This window comes from Pseudophryne corroboree, chromosome 2 (assembly GCF_028390025.1).
Source record: "Pseudophryne corroboree isolate aPseCor3 chromosome 2, aPseCor3.hap2, whole genome shotgun sequence".
Classification (NCBI taxonomy): domain Eukaryota; kingdom Metazoa; phylum Chordata; class Amphibia; order Anura; family Myobatrachidae; genus Pseudophryne; species Pseudophryne corroboree.
The window spans coordinates 507,197,582-507,221,031 of record NC_086445.1 but is presented as its reverse complement, the minus strand read 5'-3'; the positions used below and the strand labels follow the sequence as shown (position 1 = coordinate 507,221,031).

The 23,450-nt window shown below is 47.3% G+C and overlaps 1 protein-coding gene across 5 annotated transcripts in view; it reads left to right on the top strand.

Moving 5' to 3' along the window:
• BRIP1 (BRCA1 interacting helicase 1) overlaps positions 1-23,450 on the top strand; it is a 660,079-nt gene that overhangs the window by 256,063 nt on the left and 380,566 nt on the right. For 4 of the 5 annotated variants that reach the window (XM_063954025.1, XM_063954024.1, XM_063954023.1 and 1 more), the window contains exon 8: positions 16,624-16,845. The exons of the other annotated variant lie outside the window; for it this stretch is intronic. In XM_063954025.1, the coding sequence (XP_063810095.1) occupies positions 16,624-16,845 (222 nt within the window). The remainder of the gene's footprint in view (positions 1-16,623; positions 16,846-23,450) is intronic. 5 annotated transcript variants of the gene reach the window in all.

Below are 23,450 nucleotides of genomic sequence, written 5' to 3'. Positions count from 1 at the left end.
GCATTCCGGATGAGGTCATTCCTACGCTGATAGAGGCTAGGAAGGATGTGACGGCTCAACATTATCACCGTATATGGCGAAAATATGTTGCTTGGTGTGAGGCCAAGAATTCCCCTACGGAGGAATTCCAGCTGGGCCGTTGCATTGACTTCCTACAGTCGGGAGTGACTTTAAGCCTGAAATTGGGTTTCATTAATGTCCAGATTTCGGCTCTATCCATTTTCTTTCAAAAAGACCTGGCTTCTCTTCCTGAAGTCCAGACGTTTGTAAAGGGAGTGCTGCATATTCAGCCCCCTTTTGTGCCTCCAGTGGCACCTTGGGATATTAACGTGGTGTTGAGTTTCCTGAAGTCACACTGGTTTGAGCCACTCAAAACCGTGGAGTTAAAATTTCTCACGTGGAAGGTGGTCATGCTATTAGCCTTGGCGTCAGCTAGGCGTGTGTCAGAATTAGCGGCTTTGTCACATAAAAGCCCTATCTGGTTTTCCATATGGACAGGGCAGAATTGCGTACTCGTCCACAATTTCTTCCAAAGGTGGTGTCATCCTTTCATATGAACCAACCTATTGTGGTGCCTGTGGCTACTCGTGATTTGGAGGATTCCGAGTTACTAGATGTGGTCAGGGCTTTGAAGGTTTATGCAGCCAGAACGGCTAGAGTCAGGAAAACTGAGTCGCTGTTTATCCTGTATGCATCCAACAAGCTGGGTGCTCCTACTTCAAAGCAAACTATTGCTCGCTGGATCTGTAACACGATTCAGCAGGCTCATTCTTCGGCTGGATTGCCGCTTCCAAAATCAGTGAAAGCCCACTCCACAAGGAAGGTGGGCTCTTCTTGGGCGGCTGCCCAAGGGGTCTCGGCATTACAGCTTTGCCGAGCAGCTACTTGGTCAGGTTCGAACACTTTTGAAAAGTTTTACAAGTTTGATACCCTGGCTGAGGAGGACCTTGTGTTTGCTCATTCGGTGCTGCAGAGTCATTCGCACTCTCCCGCCCGTTTGGGAGCTTTGGTATAATCCCCATGGTCCTTACGGAGTCCCCAGCATCCACTAGGACGTTAGAGAAAATAAGATTTTACTTACCGGTAAATCTATTTCTCGTAGTCCGTAGTGGATGCTGGGCGCCCGTCCCAAGTGCAGACTTCTTCTGCAATACTTGTATATAGTTATTGCTTAAATAAGGGTTATGTTTGGTTGCATCAGGGTTGATCTGATGCTCCGTTGTTGTTCATACTGTTAACTGGGTATGTTTATCACAAGTTATACGGTGTGATTGGTGTGACTGGTATGAGTCTAGCCCTGGATTCCAAAATCCTTTCCTTGTACTGTCAGCTCTTCCGGGCACAGTTTCTCTAACTGAGGTCTGGAGGAGGGACATAGGGGGAGGAGCCAGAACTCACCAGAATCCAAATTCTTTCTTAAAGTGCCCTGTCTCCTGCGGAGCCCGTCTATTCCCCATGGTCCTTACGGAGTCCCCAGCATCCACTACGGACTACGAGAAATAGATTTACCGGTAAGTAAAATCTTATTATAATTTTTTTTTTATCATCACAGCTCAAATTATTGTGAACCTTTCATTCTATACTTATTTGTGTGACTTCCTTTAGATAACTTCTGACATTTCCATTAATTTCTCCTATCATGCGCAGCATGGCAAGTCATTATCACCTTAATTCAAACACATTCATAATCTAGAAAAATGTTTGTGTATATATTTTATGATAATTAGTGAGGTATCCAGTTAGATCCAATCTGTTTTCGGTGTGTGAAAATGGATGGATATCGCGATTAATGACCTTTAGCCATCATTGCTGTATCCAAATAGGGTCCATTTTCTTCGGACGAAAACGGACCAGCGATCGCGTGAAAATGCATGGGATAATGAATAGCAGCAGCTGATCGTGGATTAAGCCTAATCAGCAACAAGTGCCGGCATTGATGGGGAGACGATGCTGCCGCCACATTTTGGCTAATAGGATAGCCCCCAGCGATATAATAATTAGATGCACCACCTAGTATGAACCAACTATCCAAGGTTCGGCAGCTCTTATGGCTCTGTAGGATAATACAGCCCTAACTGCAAATAAAATGGATTGTTCCATAAATGTTATGTTGCCTACTAGTACCATCAAAGGCTTCTAAAAAACTTCAAACAATCCTATTCTTTCCCGTAATTATTATTCTGTGCATTTTGTGTTCTTTGGTTAGTCCTTAAAATTATATAAGTAATCCCCTTTTTAGTTTTGCAAACTTGTAAAGAGTTAAATGTACCACTTGGTTTAAAACAACTTCTCAAGAGCCACTTTTATTTATTTTTTTATGAGCCAAGTAAATGTAGTATATCTTGTATGAAAACATGGGTCCAATCCCACAAGACTGCTAAAGCATCCCTGCATTTCCTTCGCAGGTTTGGGAATCCTAAAATGTTTATAGGAACTTTTTAAAGCCCCCAGGACATTTCAGCACAAAGACGTTTTGGTCTGTAATCGTATTTCTGGCACGGCTTGTGAAAGATTTTTAAACCTTAGTTGAATGTCCTTTACAAATGCAGTCACTTGATGGGGCATCTGCTAACAGATTCTCTGTTGTAGAATGTAAGCTGCTTATAGCAACCAGTGCCTTGGAGCCAAAATAAAATGAAGGCTGCATTCTTCTATAGGTGAATGATTTAAAGGAACCACTCTTTTTCAAGTTCCATGCACTAGGATATTGATGTGATTAATAGTTGTAGGGGGTTTAGCTTGAGTAATTTATTAAGGTTCATTTTTTTTTGTCTTTCACATCATTTTTTCTGTAATAAAATAATATAATAAATAAAATAATAAGTGACGCTGGACAACATCCTATAAAATAAGCAAAATATATGCTAGAATATTCAATTGTATAAAGTTTGCCACTTTGTTTTTTCTTCATTAAACTGTTTCATTCCAATTTTTCATATTTTACTCATAACATCACTGATCTAATGCTGCAGGACAGTAGATATTACTTTCATTCTGTCTTTTTTACTGAATACTATTAACCTCGCACCCACTGCCCAGGGGCGCGGACTATAGCCCCTGGCTTTATCCCAGGCCTGCGGGATAAAGAGGGGGGGGTTGTCCCTTTATTGGCTGATCTCCACTTCCCCAGGAATCTCCGGCCTAGGTTGGCTAGTTGGGAGGGTTACTGCTTTGGCCAGGGTAACCCAGTGAATAGTGTTTATTTTTTATTATTATTGGTTCGGCAGAAAGTGGGAGTAACCCCATGCAATTTTTTTATTTTTAACTACCGTACATACTCGAGTATAAGTCGACCCGAATATAAGCCGAGGCACCTAATTTTACCACAAAAACCTGGGAAAACTTATTGACTCGAATATAAGCCTAGGGTGGGAAATACAGCTCTAGCCGTACACAGCCCTCACACTGCCAGATATGCCCCCACACTGCCAGATATGCCCCCACACTGCCAGATATGCCCCCACAGTGCCAGATATGCCCTCACACTGCCAGATATGCCCCCTCAGGGCCAGATATGCCCCCTCAGGGCCAGATATGCCCCCTCAGGGCCAGATATGCCCTCACAGGGCCAGATATGCCCCCTCAGTGCCAGATATGCCCTCATAGTGCCAGATATGCCCCCTCAGTGGCAGATATGCCCTCATAGTGCTAGATATGCCCCCCTCAGTGCCAGATATGCGCCCCCCCCCAAGTGCCAAATATGCTCCCCCAGTGCCAGTTACTTGCCTTCCGCCGCTCCCGCGCTGTCTTGTGAAGGAGGGACACGGAGGGCACAGCGCGCGCCTCTCCTGTGTTCCTCCTGCGTCTCCGGCGGCCGCGGCGGGTCTGTTAAATGAAGTGCCGGTTCATGAGCCAATCAGAGCTCATGAACGGGTACTTCCTTTAATAGACCCGCCGCTGCCACCGGAGACGCAGGAGGGACACAGGAGAGGCGCGCGCTGTGCCCTTCGTGTCCCTCCTTCCACTGACTCGAGTATAAGCCGAGGGGGCTTGTTCAGCACAAAAAAAAGTGCTGAAAAAGTTTATTTACTTTTACACAAAAAAGCACTGCACAGATCACACTGATCTGTGTAGGCTTCTCAAGACACATTGCTCACAGAAAGGACTTTAAAATTCAGGCACAAACATGACTGAACACTCACACTATTAAATCCGATTAAACGATTGCATACACTATTGGAAAACGCGACTCTGTCAAACATGAGTCTTAGTGAATTTGAGTGTTTGATTTTGAAAAACTGTCATGTATGCCTGCAATGCCAATTGTGTTTTAAACTCTGAGCAAACCTGATTTTTATTAAGTTTACCCCATAGAGCCTGATACTTCCTAAATCCATGGGTTTTCAACTCTAATCCTCAAGTAAGCCTTCCAGGTCATTTTCTCTGGATTTCTTTAACCATTGCTGATTAGTCAATCTATTTTGCTTGGTCCGTTATTATCTCTCGTTTCCACAGAGAAAAATCCTGAAAACATGACCTGTTGACGGTGCTTGTTGATTGGCGGTGAAAAACTGTGCCATAAACCCTGCCAGCATGTTGTGTAAAGCACCAGAGAGTCTTAATCCAGCTCTCACTAGACACCAACATTTTATAAAAAGTCTTTACTGTAGTTTTGTTTGTGGAGAAATGTATGTTTACTGGTAAAATGTTTACTCTCTACTATTTATACTAGCGTTTGCCCTCTGCTTCGCTCGCGTTGATGTCTGTTACTGCTCAGCGGAACTAATTTTACAAAGACAGTAGTGCCATCTAGAATTGTGATGTGTATTTTATATTGTATACATTGATCACAAAATTTCTTTGTAAACATCTGCGTTTTTTTTCTTCAGGGATTAACACAAACAGATGCTTGGGGCTACTAACTTGTAAGCAAGCCACGTAAAGCTGCCCAAGGGAGAAGCAGTTGGCCCTGAGATCTACGCCTGCAGCCCTGAGTGTTTGCCCCTGCGACTTGTTGATCGTCATAGACAAGCAGATGCTAACAGGAAACTGCAGGCGTTTGAATTGAAACGGAAATTTGTTGGGGATAAGGGGTAGACGTGGTATAAACACAGTATCACCTGTATCACATCCCTTTTGAATCTCGCCTTGGTTATATTCCTTTGCAGAGCAGTCACTTTAAGTCGTGTTCTGTTGCATAACTTGGGCGAAGTCGAGTTCTACGGAAGCATGATCGGAACACCAATTTTCAGTGTGATGAGTGTCAAGCGTCTGTTTTTTCCTAAATTGCTCCTGATGTCACATTGAGATCATACATACTTCAGTTTTTATCTAGGTTACTTAGCAATACAATAGTGAAAACAAGATCCAATTTCATCCACTAGTTTTTTGTGTGATTCCAGAACAAACATACTACAATATTGAAATTATTATTCGTTTCCATGGTTCATAAACAGTCCCTAGAAGTATATTTCTAAAAAAAAATTGCTATGTACAGACACAACCTAGTTTCTCTTACGTCCTAGAGGATGCTGGGGACTCCGTAAGGACCATGGGGTATAGACGGGCACCTAAAAAGAACTTTTCCTATGGGTGTGCACTGGCTCCTCCCTCTATGCCCCTCCTCCAGACCTCAGTTAAATTCTGTGCCCAGAGGAGAAAGGGTACACTGCAGAGAGCTCTCCTGAGTTTTCTGTAGAAAAATAATTTTGTTAGGTTTTTTATTTTCAGGGAGTCCTGTTGGCAACAGGCTCCCTGCATCGTGGGACTGAGGGGAGAGAAGCAGACCTACTTAACTGATAGGCTCTGTTTCTTAGGCTACTGGACACCATTAGCTCCAGAGGGAGTCGGAACACAGGTCTCACCCTGGGGTTCGTCCCGGAGCCGCACCGCCGTCCTCCTCACAGATGCCGGAAGATAGAAGCCGGGTGAGTATGAGAAGATAGAAGACATCTCAGGCGGCAGAAGACTTCAGTTCTTCGTGAGCCATTGCTCCCAGACACAACACACAGAGGCAGCACTGATGGGTGCAGGGCGCAGGGGGGGGGGGGGGGGGGGGGCGGCAGCAATAATCCTCAATTTTGGGCACAATAGAGTATGATTAGGCTGCGGAGGCAGTAAATCACAGATCCCCGCCATTTTATTACAATTGCACTGGGACCGAAGCCCGCCGTTGGGGGGGCGGAGCTTGATCCTCAGCACTAACCAGCACCATTTTCTCCACAGAATCTGCATGAGAACGCTGGCTCCCCGGTCTCGCCCCTGCTGAACACTTCACAGGCTGGAAAAAGAGGAGGGGGGGGGAGCACATTGGTAACGCAGTGAGTGGGAATTTGGATAGTATATAAAAAAGCGCTATCTGGTCATTTTGTTTTTCCAGTGTTATTTGAGCGCTGGGTGTGTGCTGGCATACTCTCTCTCTGTCTCTCCAAAGGGCCTGGTTGGGGATTTGTCCCCTTATAGGTATATCCCTGTGTGTGTGTGGGGTGTCGGTACGTGCGTGTCGACATCTCTGAGGCGGAAGGCTTCTCCAAGGAGGAGGTGGAGCAAATGAGTGGTGTGTCCCCGTCGGTTGTGCCGACTCAGGAATGGATGGACATGTGGCATATGTTGAATGCAAGTGTGGCTTCTTTACATAAGAGGCTTGATAAGGCTGAATCAGGGGAGGCATCAGGGGGTCAATCCTCGGATTGGACCGACTCACAGGGCCCGTCGGGGTCTCAAAAACGTCCCTTGGCACAAATTGTGGACACTACTACCGACACGGACTCTGATTCCAGTGTCGACTATGATGAAGTAAAATTGCACCCTAAGGTGACAAAAAGCATTCAGTGTATGATTGTGGCAATAAGGGATGTGTTGCATATTGCTGATGAACCTTCTGTTCCAGACACGAGGGTACACATGTTTAAGGGAAAGAAACAGATTATAAATTTTCCCACATCTCATGAACTAAATGAGTTCTTTGAAAAGGCTTGGGAGACTCCGGAAAAGAGACCGCAGATCCCCAAAAGAATTTATATGGCATACCCCTTCCCTAAACAGGACAGGGTGCGTTGGGAATCACCTCCCACTGTGGACAAGGCCTTAACGCGCCTGTCCAAGAAAGTGGCGCTACCGTCTCCAGACACAGTGACCCTCAGGGATCCTGCGGATCGCAGGCAGGAGACTACTTTAAAGTCTATTTATTCGCATACTGGAGCTGTGCTAAGACCTACAATTGCGTCGGCATGGGTATGTAGCGCAATTTCAGCATGGACAGATGATCTAACGGCTGAATTTGGTACCATGGATAGAGATACTGTATTGTTAATTCTAGCCCATATTAAAGATGCAGTCTTATTTATGAGAGATGCTCAAAGGGATATTGGATTGCTGGCTTCCAGAGCCAATGCCATGTCTATCTCAGCGAGACGATCCTTATGGACTCGCCAATGGACGGGTGATGCGGATTCAAAAAAACATATGGATGTCCTACCCTATAAGGGAGATGGATTGTTTGGGGATGGGCTGACGGACCTGTTTTCCACAGCTACCGCAAGTAAATCAAATTTTTTACCATTTATTCCCCAACAGCAAAAGAAAATACCACCGTATCAGATGCAGTCCTTTCGGTCGCAAAAGTCCAGAAGAGGTCGGGGGTCCTCTTTCCTTGCCAGAGGTAAGGCTAGAGGGAAAAGAGCACCCGCCCAGCAACAAAAGTCCTCCCCGGCTACTACAAAATCCTCGGCATGACGCTGGGGCTCCCCTGCGGGACTCCGCACCGGTGGGGGCACGTCTTCGACTTTTCAGCCAGGCCTGGGTCAGCTCAGACCTGAATCCTGCCCCCGCGCCGATTTTTCAAGTCGGCATTACCAGCTTCTACACCAGATCGGAATGTAGTGTTAGCTGCAATTCAAACGCTGTGTCTACAGCAAGTAATTATCAGGGTTCCCTTGAACCAGCAGGGAAGAGGCTACTACTCAACCCTCTTTGTGGTCCCGAAACCAGACAGTTCGGTAAGACCTATTTTGAATCTAAAATCCCTAAACCTGTACATGAAAAGATTCAAATTCAAGATGGAATCGCTCAGGGCAATTATAGCCAGTATGGAGGAGGGGGAGTTTATGGTGTCACTGGACATAAAGGATGCATACCTTCATGTCCCCATATGTCCCTCCCATCAGGAGTACCTGAGATTCGCTGTACAGGATTGTCATTACCAATTTCAGACGTTGCCGTTTGGGCTTTCCACGGCCCCAAGGATTTTCACCAAGATAATGGCGGAAATGATGGTGGTCCTGCGCAAGCATGGAGTCACGATTATCCCATACTTGGACGATCTCCTGATAAAGGCGAGATCAAGAGAGAAATTGCTGAGCAGTGTAACGCTCTCTCTGAGAGTGCTCCAGCAACACGGTTGGATTCTGAATCTACCGAAGTCACAGTTGATTCCAACAACTCGACTAACGTTCCTAGGTATGATACTGGATACGGAACAAATGAAGGTTTTTCTCCCGTTGGAAAAAGCCCAGGACATCCAGAACATGGTCAGAGACCTGCTAAAACCGAAAAGGGTGTCAGTTCATCAATGCACTCGAGTTCTGGGAAAAATGGTGGCGGCCTACGAGGCCATCCCCTTCGGCAGGTTCCATGCGAGGACGTTTCAATGGGACCTTCTGGACAAATGGTCCGGGTCGCATCTGCACTTACATCGGGAAATAACTCTGTCCCCAGGGGCCAGGGTGTCTCTCCTATGGTGGCTGCAAAGTGCTCACCTGCTGGAGGGTCGCAGGTTCGGAATTCAGGACTGGATCCTGGTAACCACGGACGCGAGCCTCCGAGAGTGGGGAGCAGTCACCCAAGGAAGAAATTTTCAGGGACTGTGGTCAGACCAGGAGTCCTGTCTACACATCAATGTGTTGGAACTCAGGGCCATATACAACGGCCTTCGACAAGCGGAGAGTCTTCTTCGAAAACCTACCAGTTCTGATTCAATCAGACAATGTCACAGCAGTGGCTCATGTGAACCGCCAAGGCGGGACAAGAAGCAGAGTCGCAATGGCGGAAGCCACAAGGATTCTTCGCTGGGCGGAAAATCACGTAAGCGCTCTGTCGGCTGTCTTCATTCCGGGAGTGGACAACTGGGAAGCAGACTTCCTCAGCAGACACGATCTCCATCCAGGAGAGTGGGGACTTCATCAAGAAGTCTTTGCAGACATAACACGTCTTTGGGGAATTCCTCAAATAGACATGATGGCGTCACGCCTCAACAAAAAGCTTCGGAGGTATTGTGCCAGGTCTCGGGACCCTCAGGCAGTAGCAGTAGATACCCTGGTAACGCCGTGGGTGTTCCACTCTGTCTACGTGTTTCCTCCTCTTCCTCTCATCACAAAAGTGTTGAGGATCATAAGGCGAAGAAGAATACAGACGATACTCGTTGTTCCAAACTGGCCTCGAAGGGCCTGGTACTCAAATCTTCAAGAGATGCTCACAGGAGATCCCTGGCCTCTCCTTCTGAGGGAGGACCTGTTGCAACAGGGGCCCTGTATATTCCAAGACTTACCGCGGTTACGTTTGACGGCATGGCGGTTGAACGCCGAATCCTAGCGGAGAAGGGGATTCCGGAAGAGGTCATCCCTACTTTAATAAAGGCTAGGAAGGAGGTGACGGTGACACATTATCACCGTTTCTGGCGAAAGTATGTGTCTTGGTGTGAAACCAAGAACGCACCTAAGGAAGATTTTCATCTGGGGCGTTTTCTCCACTTCCTGCAGACAGGAGTGGATATGGGACTGAAATTAGGTTCTGTTAAGGTACAAATTTCGGCCCTTTCGATTTTCTTTCAGAAGGAATTGGCATCTCTTCCAGAAGTCCAGACGTTTGTAAAGGGAGTGCTGCCCATCCAGCCTCCTTATGTGCCTCCAGTGGCACCGTGGGACCTGAACGTGGTGTTGCAGTTCCTAAAATCACACTGGTTTGAACCACTTAACAAGGTTGAGTTGAAATTTCTTACCTGGAAGGTGGTCATGTTGTTGGCCTTGGCATCGGCAAGGCGAGTGTCAGAATTGGCGGCCTTGTCTTACAAGAGCCCCTACTTGATTTTTCATGTGGATAGAGCGGAATTGAGGACTCGCCCTCAATTTTTGCCTAAGGTGGTTTCTTCATTCCATCTGAACCAACCTATCGTGGTGTCTGTGGCTCCGAGTGACTTGGAGGATTCCAGTTCCCTGGACGTAGTCAGGGCTTTGAAGATTTATGTAGCCAGAACGGCTAGAGTTAGGAAAACAGAAGCACTGTTTGTCCTGTATGCTGCTAATAAGATTGGCGCGCCTGCTTCGAAGCAGACTATTGCTCGCTAGATCTGTAATACGATTCAGCAGGCTCATTCTACGGCTGGATTGCCGGTTCCAAATTCGGTTAAGGCCCATTCCACTAGGAAGGTGGGCTCTTCTTGGGCGGCTGCCCGAGGCGTCTCGGCATTACAGCTTTGCCGTGCGGCGACTTGGTCGGGGTCAAACACCTTTGCTTAATTCTACAAGTTTGATACCCTTGCTGATGAGGACCTAGCTTTTGCTCAGTCGGTGCTGCAGAGTCATTCGCACTCTCCCGCCCGATTGGGAGCTTTGGTATAAACCCCACGGTCCTTACGGAGTCCCCAGCATCCTCTAGGACGTAAGAGAAAATAAGATTTCTCTATCGTCCTAGTGGATGCTGGGGTTCCTGAAAGGACCATGGGGAATAGCGGCTCCGCAGGAGACAGGGCACAAAAAGTAAAGCTTTTCCAGATCAGGTGGTGTGCACTGGCTCCTCCCCCTATGACCCTCCTCCAGACTCCAGTTAGATTTTTGTGCCCGGCCGAGAAGGGTGCAATCTAGGTGGCTCTCCTAAAGAGCTGCTTAGAGAAAGTTTAGCTTAGGTTTTTTATTTTACAGTGAGTCCTGCTGGCAACAGGATCACTGCAACGAGGGACTGAGGGGAGAAGAAGTGAACTCACCTGCGTGCAGGATGGATTGGCTTCTTGGCTACTGGACATTAGCTCCAGAGGGACGATCACAGGTACAGCCTGGATGGTCACCGGAGCCGCGCCGCCGGCCCCCTTGCAGATGCTGAAGTTAGAAGAGGTCCAGAATCGGCGGCTGAAGACTCTGACAGTCTTCTAAAGGTAGCGCACAGCACTGCAGCTGTGCGCCATTTTCCTCTCAGCACACTTCACACGCTGTCACTGAGGGTGCAGGGCGCTGGGGGGGGGGCGCCCTGGGAGGCAAATGTAAACCTATATACTGGCTAAAAATACCTCACATATAGCCCCCAGAGGCTATATGGAGATATTTAACCCCTGCCAAATTTCACTAAAGAGCGGGAGACGAGCCCGCCGTAAAAGGGGCGGGGCCTATCTCCTCAGCACACAGCGCCATTTTTTCTCTCACAGAAAGGCTGGAGAGAAGGCTCCCAGGCTCTCCCCTGCACTGCACTACAGAAACAGGGTTTAAACAGAGAGGGGGGGCACAAATTGGCGATATAAATATATATATAAAGATGCTATTAGGGAGAAACACTTATATAAGGTTGTCCCTATGTAATTATAGCGTTTTTTGGTGTGTGCTGGCAAACTCTCCCTCTGTCTCTCCAAAGGGCTAGTGGGGTCCTGTCCTCTGTCAGAGCATTCCAGGTGTGTGTGCTGTGTGTCGGTACGTGTGTGTCGACATGTATGAGGACGATGCTGGAGGAGGCGGAGAAATTGCCTGTAATGGTGATGTCACTCTCTAGGGAGTCGACACCGGAATGGATGGCTTATTTAGGGAATTACGTGAGAATGTCAACACGCTGCAAGGTCGGTTGACGACATGAGACGGCCGACAAACAATTAGTAACGGTCCAGGCGTCTCAGAAACACCGTCAGGGTTTTTTTATAAAAAACGCCCATTTACCTCAGTCGGTCGACACAGACACAGACACGGACACTGAATCCAGTGTCGACGGTGAATAAACAAACGTATTCCTCATTAGGGCCACACGTTAAGGGCAATGAAGGAGATGTTACATATTTCTGATACTACAAGTACCACAAAAAAGGGTATTATGTGGAAGTGAAAAAACTACCTGTAGTTTTTCCTGAATCAGATAAAATAAAATGAAGTGTGTGATGATGCGTGGGTTTACCCCGATAGCAAATATTGGCGTTATACCCTTTCCCGCCAGAAGTTAGGGCGCGTTGGGAAACACCCCTTAGGGTGGATAAGGCGCTCACACGCTTATCAAGTGGCGTTACCGTCTCCAAATACGGCCGCCCTCAAGGAGCCAGCTGATAGGCAGCTGGAAAAATATCCTAAAAAGTATATACACACAGACGGTGGCTATACTGCGACCAGCGATCGCCATCAGCCTGGAGATGCAGTGCTGGGTTGGCTTGGTCGAATTCCCTGACTAAAAATATTTTATTGATATAGAGCATTTAATAGGATGCATTCTATATATATGTATGCGAGATGCACAGAGGGATATTTGCACTCTGGCATCAAGATAAGTGCGTTGTCCATATCTCCCAGAAGATGTCATGGACACGACAGTGGTCAGGTGATACAGATCCCATACGGCACATGGAAGTATTGCCGTATAAAGGGAAGGAGTTATTTGGGGTCGGTCCGTCGGACCTGGGGGCCACGGCCACAGCTGGGAAATCCAACCTTTTTACCCCAAGTTACATCTCCGCAGAAAAAGACACTGTCTTTTCAGCCTCAATCCTTCCGTTCCCATGTGGGCAAGCGGGCAAAAGGCCAGTCATATCTGCCCAGACATAGAGGAAAGGGAAGTAGACTGCAGCAGGCAGCCCCTTCCCAGGAAAAGAAGCCCTCCACCAGTGGGGGGGTAGTCTCAAGAGTCTCAGCGCGCAGTGGGATCACTCGCAAGTTGACCCCTAGATCATACAAGTATTATCCCAGGGGTACAGATTGGAGAGTCGAGACATTTTTTCCTCGCAGGTTCCTGAAGCCTGCTTTACCAACGGCTCCCTCCGACAAGGAGGCAGTATTGGGAAAAAATTCACAAGCTGTATTTCCAGCAGGTGATAATCAAAGTACCCCTCCTACAACAAGGAAAAGGGTATTAGTCCTCCACACTATATTGTGGTACTGAAGCCAGACGGCTTGGTGAGACATAGTCTAAATCTGAAATCTTTGAACACTTACATAAAAAGGTTCAAATCAAGATGGAGTCACTCAGAGCAGTGATAGAGAACCGGAAAAAAGGGGACTATATGGTGTCCCTGGACATCAAGGATTACCTCCATGTCCAAATTTGCCCTTCTCAACAAGGGTACCTCTGGTTCGTGATACAGAACTGTCAATATCAGTTTCAGACGCTGCCGTTGAATTATCCACGGCACCCCGGGCCTTTACCAAGGTAATGGCCGAAAAGATGATTCTTAAAAGAAGAAAGGCATCTAAATTATCCCTTACTTGGACGATATCCTGAAAGGGACAAGTTTCCAGAGAACAGTTGGAGGTCGGAAAAGAACTATCTAAAGTAGTTCTACGACAGCACGAGTGGATTCTAAATATTCCAAAAATCGCAGCTGTTTTCCGATGATACGTCTGCTGTTCCTAGGAATGATTCTGGGCATAGTCCAGAAAGAGGTATTTCTCCTGGAGGGGAAAGCCAGGGAGTTATCCGACCTAGTCAGAAACCTCCTAAATCCAGGCCAAGTATCAGTGCATCAATGCACAGGAGTCCTGGGAAAAATGGTGGCTTCTTACGAAGCGATTCCATTCGGTAGATCTCATGCAAAAACTTTTCAGGGGATTTGCTGGACGAATGGTCCGGATCGCATCTTCAGATGCATCAGCGGATAACCCTGTCTCCAAGGACAAGGGTGTCTCTTCTGTGGGGGCTGCAGAGTGCTCATCTTCTAGAGGGCAGCACATTCAGCATTCAGGACTGTGTTCTGGTGACCACGGATGCCAGCCTGAGAGGCTGGGAAACAGTCACACAAGGAAGAAATTTCCAAGGAAGTGTGGTCAAGTCTGGAGATTTCTCTCCACATGAATATACTGGAGCTAAGGGCAATTTACGATGCTCTGAGCCTAGGAAGACCTCTGCTTCAAAGTCAACCGGTGCTGATCCAGTAGGACATCATCATGGCAGTCGCCCACATAAACAGACGGGGCGGCACAAGAAGCAGGAGGACAATGACAGCAAGGATTCTTCGCTGGGCGAAAGATCATGTGATAACACTGTCAGCAGTGTTCATTCCGGGAGTGGACAACTAGGAAGATTTCCTCAGCATAAATGAATTCCACCCGGAAAAGTGGGAACTTCATCTGGAAGTTTCCACATGTTTGTAAACCGTTGGGAAAGACCAAAGGTGGTTATGATGGCGTCCCACATGAAGCGCCAGGTCTAGAGACCCTCAGGCAATAGCTGGGACGCTCTGGTAACACCGTGGGTGTACCAGTCGGTGTATGTGTTCCCTCCTCTGCCTTTCATACCCAGTGTATGGAGAATGATAGGAAGGAGAGGAGTAAGAACTATACTCGTGGTTCCGGTTTGGGCCAAGAAGAACTTGGTACCCGGAACTTCAAGAGATACTAGAAAGGATCTTGATTCAGCAAGAATCATGTCTGTTCCATGACTTACCGCAGCTGCGTTGACGCCAGGGCGGGTGAACGCCGGATCCTAAGGGAAAAAGGCATTCCGGAAGAGGTCATCCCTACCCTGGTCAGAGCCAGGAAGGAGGTGACCGCACAACATTATCACCGCTTAGGTGAAAATATGTTACATGGTGTGAGGCCAGGAAGGCTCCACGGAAGAATTTCAACTAGGTTAATTCCTACATTTCCTGCAAGCAGGAGTGTATATGGGTCTCAAATTGGGGTCCATTAAGGTTCAAATTTCGACCGGTCGATTTTCTTCCAGAAAGAAATTGGCTTCAGTTCCTGAAGTCCAGAAGTTGTTAAGGGAGTACTGCATATACAACCCCCTTTTGATGTCTCCAGTGGCACTGGGCGATCTCAACGTAGTTTGGGATTCCTAAAATCACATTGTTTTAAACAACTCAAATCTGTGGATTTGATATATCTCACATGGAAAGTGACCATGCTGTTGGTCCTGGCCTCGGCCAGGCGAGTGTCAGAATTGGCGGCTTTATCTCACAAAGCCATATCTGATTGTCCATTCGGACAGAGCAAAGCTGTGGACTCGTCCCCAGTTTCTCCCTAAGGTGGTGTCAGCGTTTCACCTGAACCAGCTTATTGTGGTGCCTGCGGCTACTGGGGACTTGGAGGACTCCAAGTTGCTGGATGTTGTCAGGGCCCTGAAAATATAGTTTCCAGGTCGGCTGGAGTCAGGAAATCTGACTTGCTGTTTATCCTGTATGCACCCAACAAGCTGGGTGCTCCTGCTTCTAAGCAGACTATTGCTCGTTGGATTTGTAGTACAATTCAGCTTGCACATTCTGTGGCAGGCTTGCCACAGCAAAAAATATGTAAATGCCCATTCCACAAGGAAGGTGGGCTCATCTTGGGCGGCTGCCCGAGGGGTCTCGGCATTACAACTCTGCCGAGCAGCTACGTGGTCGGGGGAGAACACGTTTGTAAAATTTTACAAATTTGATACCCTGGCAAAAGAGGACCTGGAGTTCTCTCATTCGGTGCTGCAGAGTCATCCGCACTCTCCCGCCCGTTTGGGAGCTTTGGTATAATCCCCATGGTCCTTTCAGGAACCCCAGCATCCACTAGGACGATAGAGAAAATAAGAATTTACTTACCGATAATTCTATTTCTCGGAGTCCGTAGTGGATGCTGGGCGCCCATCCCAAGTGCGGATTATTCTGCAATACTTGTACATAGTTATTGTTACAAAAATCGGGTTATTGTTGTAGGAAGCCGTCTTTCAGAGGCTCCTTTTGTTATCATACTGTTAACTGGGTTTAGATCACAAGTTGTACGGTGTGATTGGTGTGGCTGGTATGAGTCTTACCCGGGATTCAAAATCCTCCCTTATTGTGTACGCTCGTCCGGGCACAGTACCTAACTGGAGTCTGGAGGAGGGTCATAGGGGGAGGAGCCAGTGCACACCACCTGATCTGGAAAAGCTTTACTTTTTGTGCCCTGTCTCCTGCGGAGCCGCTATTCCCCATGGTCCTTTCAGGAACCCCAGCATCCACTACGGACTCCGAGAAATAGAATTATCGGTAAGTAAATTCTTATTTTTAAACCTACCGGTAAATCTATTTCTCCTAGTCCGTAGAGGATGCTGGGCGCCCGTCCCAGTGCGGAAACTCTGCAAGACTTGTATATAGTTGTTGCTTACATAAGGGTTATGTTACAGTTGGAGTCGGTCTTGCACCGTCACTGTTGTTGTTCATACGGTTAACTGGTTATGTATGTTCCAGGTTACATGGTATGATTGGTGTGGGCTGGTATGAATCTTGCCCTTGGATTTTTAAATCCTGCCTTGTATTGTCCATCTCCTCTGGGCACAGTTCTCTAACTGAGGTCTGGAGGAGGGGCATAGAGGGAGGAGCCAGTGCACACCCATAGGAAAAGTTCTTTTTAGGTGCCCATGTCTCCTGCGGAGCCCGTCTATACCCCATGGTCCTTACGGAGTCCCCAGCATCCTCTACGGACTAGGAGAAATAGATTTACCGGTAGGTTTAAAATCTTATTTTTATTATATTAATAGATTCCTATATTTTTGTTGATCTAGGGGCCATCCTGTCGTTACTACTATGGTGCTCAAAAAATGAGTGAGCAGAACGTATTACAACACAGACTAGGAGTGAATAAGGCATGGGACATTGAAGAGCTGGTAGGCCTTGGAAAAAGACTACGTGCTTGTGCTTACTATGCTGCTCGCGAGCTGATGAAGGAAGCCGACATTGTATTCTGTCCTTACAACTACCTTTTAGATTCCCAAATTAGAGAAAGTGTAAGTATACATTAATGAAGTTATACTGTCAGACCTGATTCACCATTTGCAACTCATATGTACAATTGAATATGTAAAAAAAATTCTTTGTTATATTTGGTTTTTAAATATTCAGATCACACATTTGTTTTTTCCTGAAATTATTTTGAGCAATGTTACATGAGCTACTTTTGTCACCATTTGATAGAATTGTTGATCAGTATCAAAACTGTACCAGTAGGAAGGGATTTAAATTGCCGGATCACAATTTACCTTAATGCCAAGTAAAGCATTTGAAGACTAAAATAACAAAACATTAATGAAAGCAAGGACATTTGTTGTTTTTATTACAAATTTTATTTTATGCAATTGCAGCTGGATTTTTCAAATGCTCCTCCTTTCAGAGAGGTAGAGCACATTAATTTAATATAAACTGAATAAACAACTTTCACGTTACACATAGTTTGCGCTATTTGCCTCTAAATTGAGTGGGCACAGCTAACAATACAAACAATTAATATGGTGCAATTATGAGCATATTCTACTATTTATGGCTGTCCTGGTTATGTCATATGTCCCCAAAAAACATATTTGATATCCTCAGTAATTCATTTATTTAATGATGCTGCCTTGCTAGGGCTATTATACAGACAATTCAGTATTTTTGTATTTAGCTTTGCCTGCTGAGTTTTCTGTAGCTCTGTCGTGGTTGCTTTTGCCTTGCTCTATCATGCTTTGTGACTGCTCTGCGCTATAATCTCAAAAGATAAGAGAGAAAGATGCCTTAAGGTGACACCCATTGTATTAATGTTTTCTCTAACGTCCTAGAGGATGCTGGGGACTCCGTAAGGACCATGGGGATAGACGGGCTCCGCAGGAGACATGGGCACTTTAAGAAAGACTTTAGTTCTGGGTGTGCACTGGCTCCTCCCTCTATGCCCCTCCTCCAGACCTCGGTTTGATACTGTGCCCAGTGGAGACTGGGTGCTTTTCAGGAGCTCTCCTGAGCTTTCTGACAGAAAGTATTTTGTTAGGTTTTTTATTTTCAGGGAGCATGCTGGCAACAGACTCCCTGCATCGAGGGACTGAGGGGAGAGAAGCAGCCCTACTCTCTGAGTTGCAAGGTCCTGCTTCTTAGGCTACTGGACACCATTAGCTCCAGAGGGATTGGTACGCAGGATCTCACCCTCGCCGTCCGTCCCAGAGCCATGCCGCCGTCCCCCTCGCAGAGCCGGAAGATAGAAGCCGGGTGAGTATGAGAAGAAAAGAAGACTTCAGAGGCGGCAGAAGACTTCATGATCTTCACTGAGGTAACGCACAGCACTGCAGCTGTGTGCCATTGCTCCCATACACCTCACATACTCCGGTCACTGTAAGGGTGCAGGGCGCAGGGGGGGGGGGGGGCGCCCTGGGCAGCAATATAAACCTCTTTTTGGCAAAAATATAACATATATACAGCTGGGCACTGTATATATGTATGAGCCCCCACCAATTTTACAGTTTAAGCGGGACAGAAGCCCGCTGCTGAGGGGGCGGGGCTTCTCCCTCAGCACTCACCAGCGCCATTTTTTCTCCACAGCACCGCTGAGAGGAAGCTCCCCGGACTCTCCCCTGCTTATACCACGGTAGACAAGAGGGTTGAAAAGAGAGGGGGGGCACATAATTCGGCGCAAATTACATACAGCAGCGCTACTGGGTAAACATTAAATTACTGTGTTATTCCTGGGTTATATAGCGCTGGGGTGTGTGCTGGCATACTCTCTCTCTGTCTCTCCAAAGGGCCTTGTGGGGGAACTGTCTTCAGAAAGAGCATTCCCTGTGTGTGTGTGTGTGGTGTGTCGGTACGCGTGTCTCGACATGTCTGAGGAAGAAGGCTATGTTAGAGAGGAGCGGGAGCAAATGAATGTGGTGTCTCCGCCGACAGCGTCGACACCTGACTGGATGGATATGTGGAATGTTTTAAATGCTAGTGTAAACTCATTGCACAAAAGATTAGACAAGGCTGAAGCTTTGGGACAGTCAGGGTCTCAACCCATGCCTGATCCTATGTCGCAGGGGCCGCCAGGGTCTCATAAGCGCCCACTATCCCAGATTGTTGACACAGATACCGACACGGATTCTGACTCCAGTGTCGATTACGATGATACAAAGTTACAGCCAAAATTGGCAAAATCCATTCGATATATGATTATGGCAATAAAAGATGTTTTGCACATCACAGAGGAACCCCCTGTCCCTGACAAGAGGGTACATATGTACAAGGGAAAGAAGCCTGAGGTAACCTTTCCCCCCTCACACGAGCTGAACGAGTTACAGTATGTGAAAAAGCTTGGGAATCTCTAGATAAAAGACTGCAGATTTCCAAAAGGATTCTTATGGCGTATCCTTTCCCGTCAACGGGTAGGTTACGATGGGAATCCTCCCCTAGGGTGGACAAAGCATTAACACGCTTATCCAAGAAGGTAGCCCTCCCGTCCCAGGATACGGCTACCCTCAAAGATTCTGCTGACCGCAAACAGGAGATTACCCTGAAGTCCATTTATACACATTCGGGTACCTTACTCAGACCGGCAATTGCGTCGGCCTGGGTGTGTAGTGCTGTAGCGGCATGGACGGATACCTTTTCTGAGGGGATGGATACCCTAGATAAGGATACTAGTTTGACCGTGGGGCACATAAGAGATGCTGTCCTATATATGAGAGATGCTCAAAGAGACATTAGTCTGCTGGGTTCTAGAATAAATGCTATGTCGATTTCTGCCAGAAGAGTCCTATGGACACGGCAATGGACAGGTGATGCCGACTCAAAAAGGCATATGGAGGTTTTACCTTACAGGGGTGAGGAATTGTTTGGGTAGGTCTCTCGGACCTAGTCTCCACAGCTACAGCTGGAAAATCAAATTTTTTACCTTATGTCCCCTCACAGCATAAGAAAGCTCCGCATTATCAAATGCAGTCCTTTCGGTCACAAAGATTCAAGATAGTGCGAGGTGCGTTCTTTCTTGTCAGAGGTAGGGGCAGAGGAAAAAAAGCTGCACAACACAGCTAGTTCCCAGGAACAGAAGTCTTTCCCGGCCTCTACAAAATCTACCGCATGACGCTGGGGCTCCACTGGCGGAGTCCAGCCCAGTGGGGGCACGTCTTCGGAGTTTCAGCCACATCTGGGTTCACTCCCAGGTGGATCCCTGGGCAATAGAAATTGTGTCTCAGGGTTACAAGCTGGAATTCGAAGAAGTGTCTCCTCGCCGATTTTTCAAATCAGCTCTGCCAACTTCTCCCCAGGAAAGGGAGATAGTGTTATATGCAATACAAAAATTGTATCTTCAACAGGTGGTGGTCAAGGTTCCCCTCCTCCAACAAGGAAAGGGATATTACTCGACCATGTTTGTAGTCCGAAACCGGACAGTTCGGTCAGACCCATATTAAATTTGAAATCCCTGAACCTATACTTGAAAAGGTTCAAGATGGAATCGCTAAGAGCGGTCATTGCAAGCCTGGAAGGAGGGGATTTTATGGTGTCCCTGGACATAAAGGATGCATACCTTCATGTCCCCATTTATCCACCTCATCAGGCGTACCTCAGATTTGCGGTACAGGACTGTCATTACCAATTTCAGACGTTGCCGTTTTGTCTCTCCACGACCCCGAGAATTTTCACCAAGGTAGTGGCGGAAATGATGGTGCGCCTGCGCAAGTAAGGTGTCACAATTATCCCGTACTTGGACGATCTCCTCATAAAAGCGAGATCGAGAGAGCAGTTGCTGAACAGCGTATCACTTTCACTGAAAGTGTTACAGCAACACGGCTGGATTCTCAATATCCCGAAGTCGCAGTTGGTTCCTACGACTCGTCTGTCTTTCTTGGGCATGATTCTGGACACGGACCAGAAGAGGGTTTGTCTCCCGATAGAAAAGGCCCAGGAACTCATGACTTTGGGAACCTATTGAAACCAAAACAGGTGTCAGTGCATCACTGCACTCGAGTCCTCGGAAAGATGGTGGCATCATACGAGGCCATTCCCTTCGGCAGGTTCCATGCGAGGACTTTCCAATGGGACCTACTGGACAAGTGGTCCGGGTCACATTTACAGATGCATTGGTTGATCACCCTGTCCCCCAGGGCCAGGGTATCACTCCTGTGGTGGCTGCAGAGTGCTCACCTTCTAGAGGGCCGCAGATTCGGCATTCAGGGCTGGATCCTGGTGACCACAGACACAAGCCTCCGAGGTTGGGGAGCAGTCACACAGGGAAGAAATTTCCAAGGTCTTTGGTCAAGTCAAGAGACTTGTCTTCACATCAACATCCTGGAACTAAGGGCCATATACAACTCCCTACGTCAAGCGGAGACCTTACTTCGCAACCAACCGGTTCTGATCCAGTCAGACAACGTCACCGCAGTGGCTCATGTAAACCGCCAAGGCGGCAAAAGGAGCAGAGTGGCGAGGGCGGAAGCCACCATAATTCTTTGCTGGGCGGAGAATCACGTAAGCGCACTGTCAGCAGTGTTCATTCCGGGAGTGGACAACTGGGAAGCAGACTTCCTCAGCAGACACGACCTACATCCGGGAGAGTGGGGACTTCATCAGGAAGTCTTCGCACAGATTACAAGTCGGTGGGAACTGCCACAGATAGACAAGATGGCGTCCCGCCTCAACAAAAAGCTACAGAGGTATTGCGCCAGGTCAAGAGACCCTCAGGCAGTAGCTGTTGACGCCCTAGTGACACCGTGGGTGTTCCGGTCGGTCTATGTATTTCCTCCTCTTCCTCTTATACCCAAGGTGTTGAGGATAATAAGACAAAGAGGAGTGAGAACAATCCTCATTGTTCCAGATTGGCCACGGAGGATCTGGTATCCGGATCTGCAGGAAATGCTCACAGAAGATCCGTGGCCTCTTCCTCTAAGACAAGACCTGTTGCAGCAGGGGCCCTATATGTTCCAAGACTTACCGCGGCTGCGTTTGACGGCATGACGGTTGAACGCCGGAACCTAGCAGAGAAAGGCATTCCGGTTGAGGTCATCCCTACGCTGTTAAAGGCTAGGAAGGATGTAACGTCAAAACATTATCACCGTATATGGCGAAAATATGTTTCTTGGTGTGAGGCCAGGAATGCTCCTACGGAAGAATTCCATCTGGGCCGTTTCCTTCACTTCCTACAAACTGGAGTGAATTTGGGCCTAAAATTAGGCTCTATTTAGGTCCAGATTTCGGCCTTACCCATTTCTTTCAAAAAGAATTGGCTTCTCTTCCAGAAGTTCAGACTTTTGTAAAAGGAGTGCTGCATATTCAGCCTCCTTTTGTGCCTCCGGTGGCACCTTGGGACCTTAACGTGGTGTTAAGTTTTCTAAAATCACACTGGTTTGAACCACTTAAAACGGTGGAGTTGAAATATCTCACGTGGAAGGTGGTCATGTTGTTAGCCTTGGCTTCGGCTAGGCGAGTTTCGGAATTGGCGGCTTTATCACATAAAAGCCCCTATCTGGTTTTCCATATGGATAGAGCGGAGTTGCGGACCCGTCCTCATTTCCTACCTAAGGTGGTCTCATCCTTTCATATGAGCTAACCTATTGTGGTGCCTGTGGCTACGCGTGACTTGGAGGATTCCGAGTTACTTGATGTGGTCAGGTCTTTGAAAATTTACGTGGCCAGGACGGCTAGAGTCAGGAAAACTGAAGCGCTGTTTGTCCTGTATGCAACCAACAACATTGGTGCCCCTGCTTCAAAGCAGACTATTGCTCGCTGGATTTGTAACACGATTCAGCAAGCGCATTCTACGGCTGGATTGCCGTTACCGAAATCGGTCAAGGCCCATTCCACAAGGAAAGTGGGCTCTTCTTGGGCGGCTGCCCGAGGGGTCTCTGCATTACAGCTGTGTCGAGCTGCTACTTGGTCGGGTTCAAACACCTTTGCAAAATACTATAAGTTTGATACCCTGGCTGAGGAGGACCTCCTGTTTGCTCAATCGGTGCTGCAGAGTCATCCGCACTCTCCCACTCGTTTGGGAGCTTTGGTATAATCCCCATGGTTTTTACGGAGTCCCCAGCATCTTCTAGGACGTTAGAGAAAATAAGATTTTAAACCTACCGGTAAATCTTTTTCTCGTAGTCCGTAGAGGATGCTGGGCGCCCGTCCCAAGTGCGGACTACTTCTGCAATACTTGTATATAGTTATTGCTTCAATAAGGGTTATGTTATAGTTGCATCGGTCCTGCACTGATGCTATGTTGTTTTTTCATACTGTTAACTGGGTAGTTTATCACAAGTTATACGGTGTGATTGGTGTGGCTGGTATGAATCTTGCCCTGGATTAACAAAATCCTTTCCTCGTACTGTCCGTCTCATCTGGGCACAGTTTCTCTAACTGAGGTCTGGAGGAGGGGCATAGAGGGAGGAGCCAGTGCACACCCAGAACTAAAGTCTTTCTAAAAGTGCCCATGTCTCCTGCGGAGCCCGTCTATCCCCATGGTCCTTACGGAGTCCCAGCATCCTCTACGGACTACGAGAAATAGATTTACCGGTAGGTTTAAAATCTTATTTACTATTAGTAAATCCATATAAAATGTCCAAGTTTGGACAAAAATTAACAAAATATAAGAAAACACATACAGTATACACAATAATTGTGATAA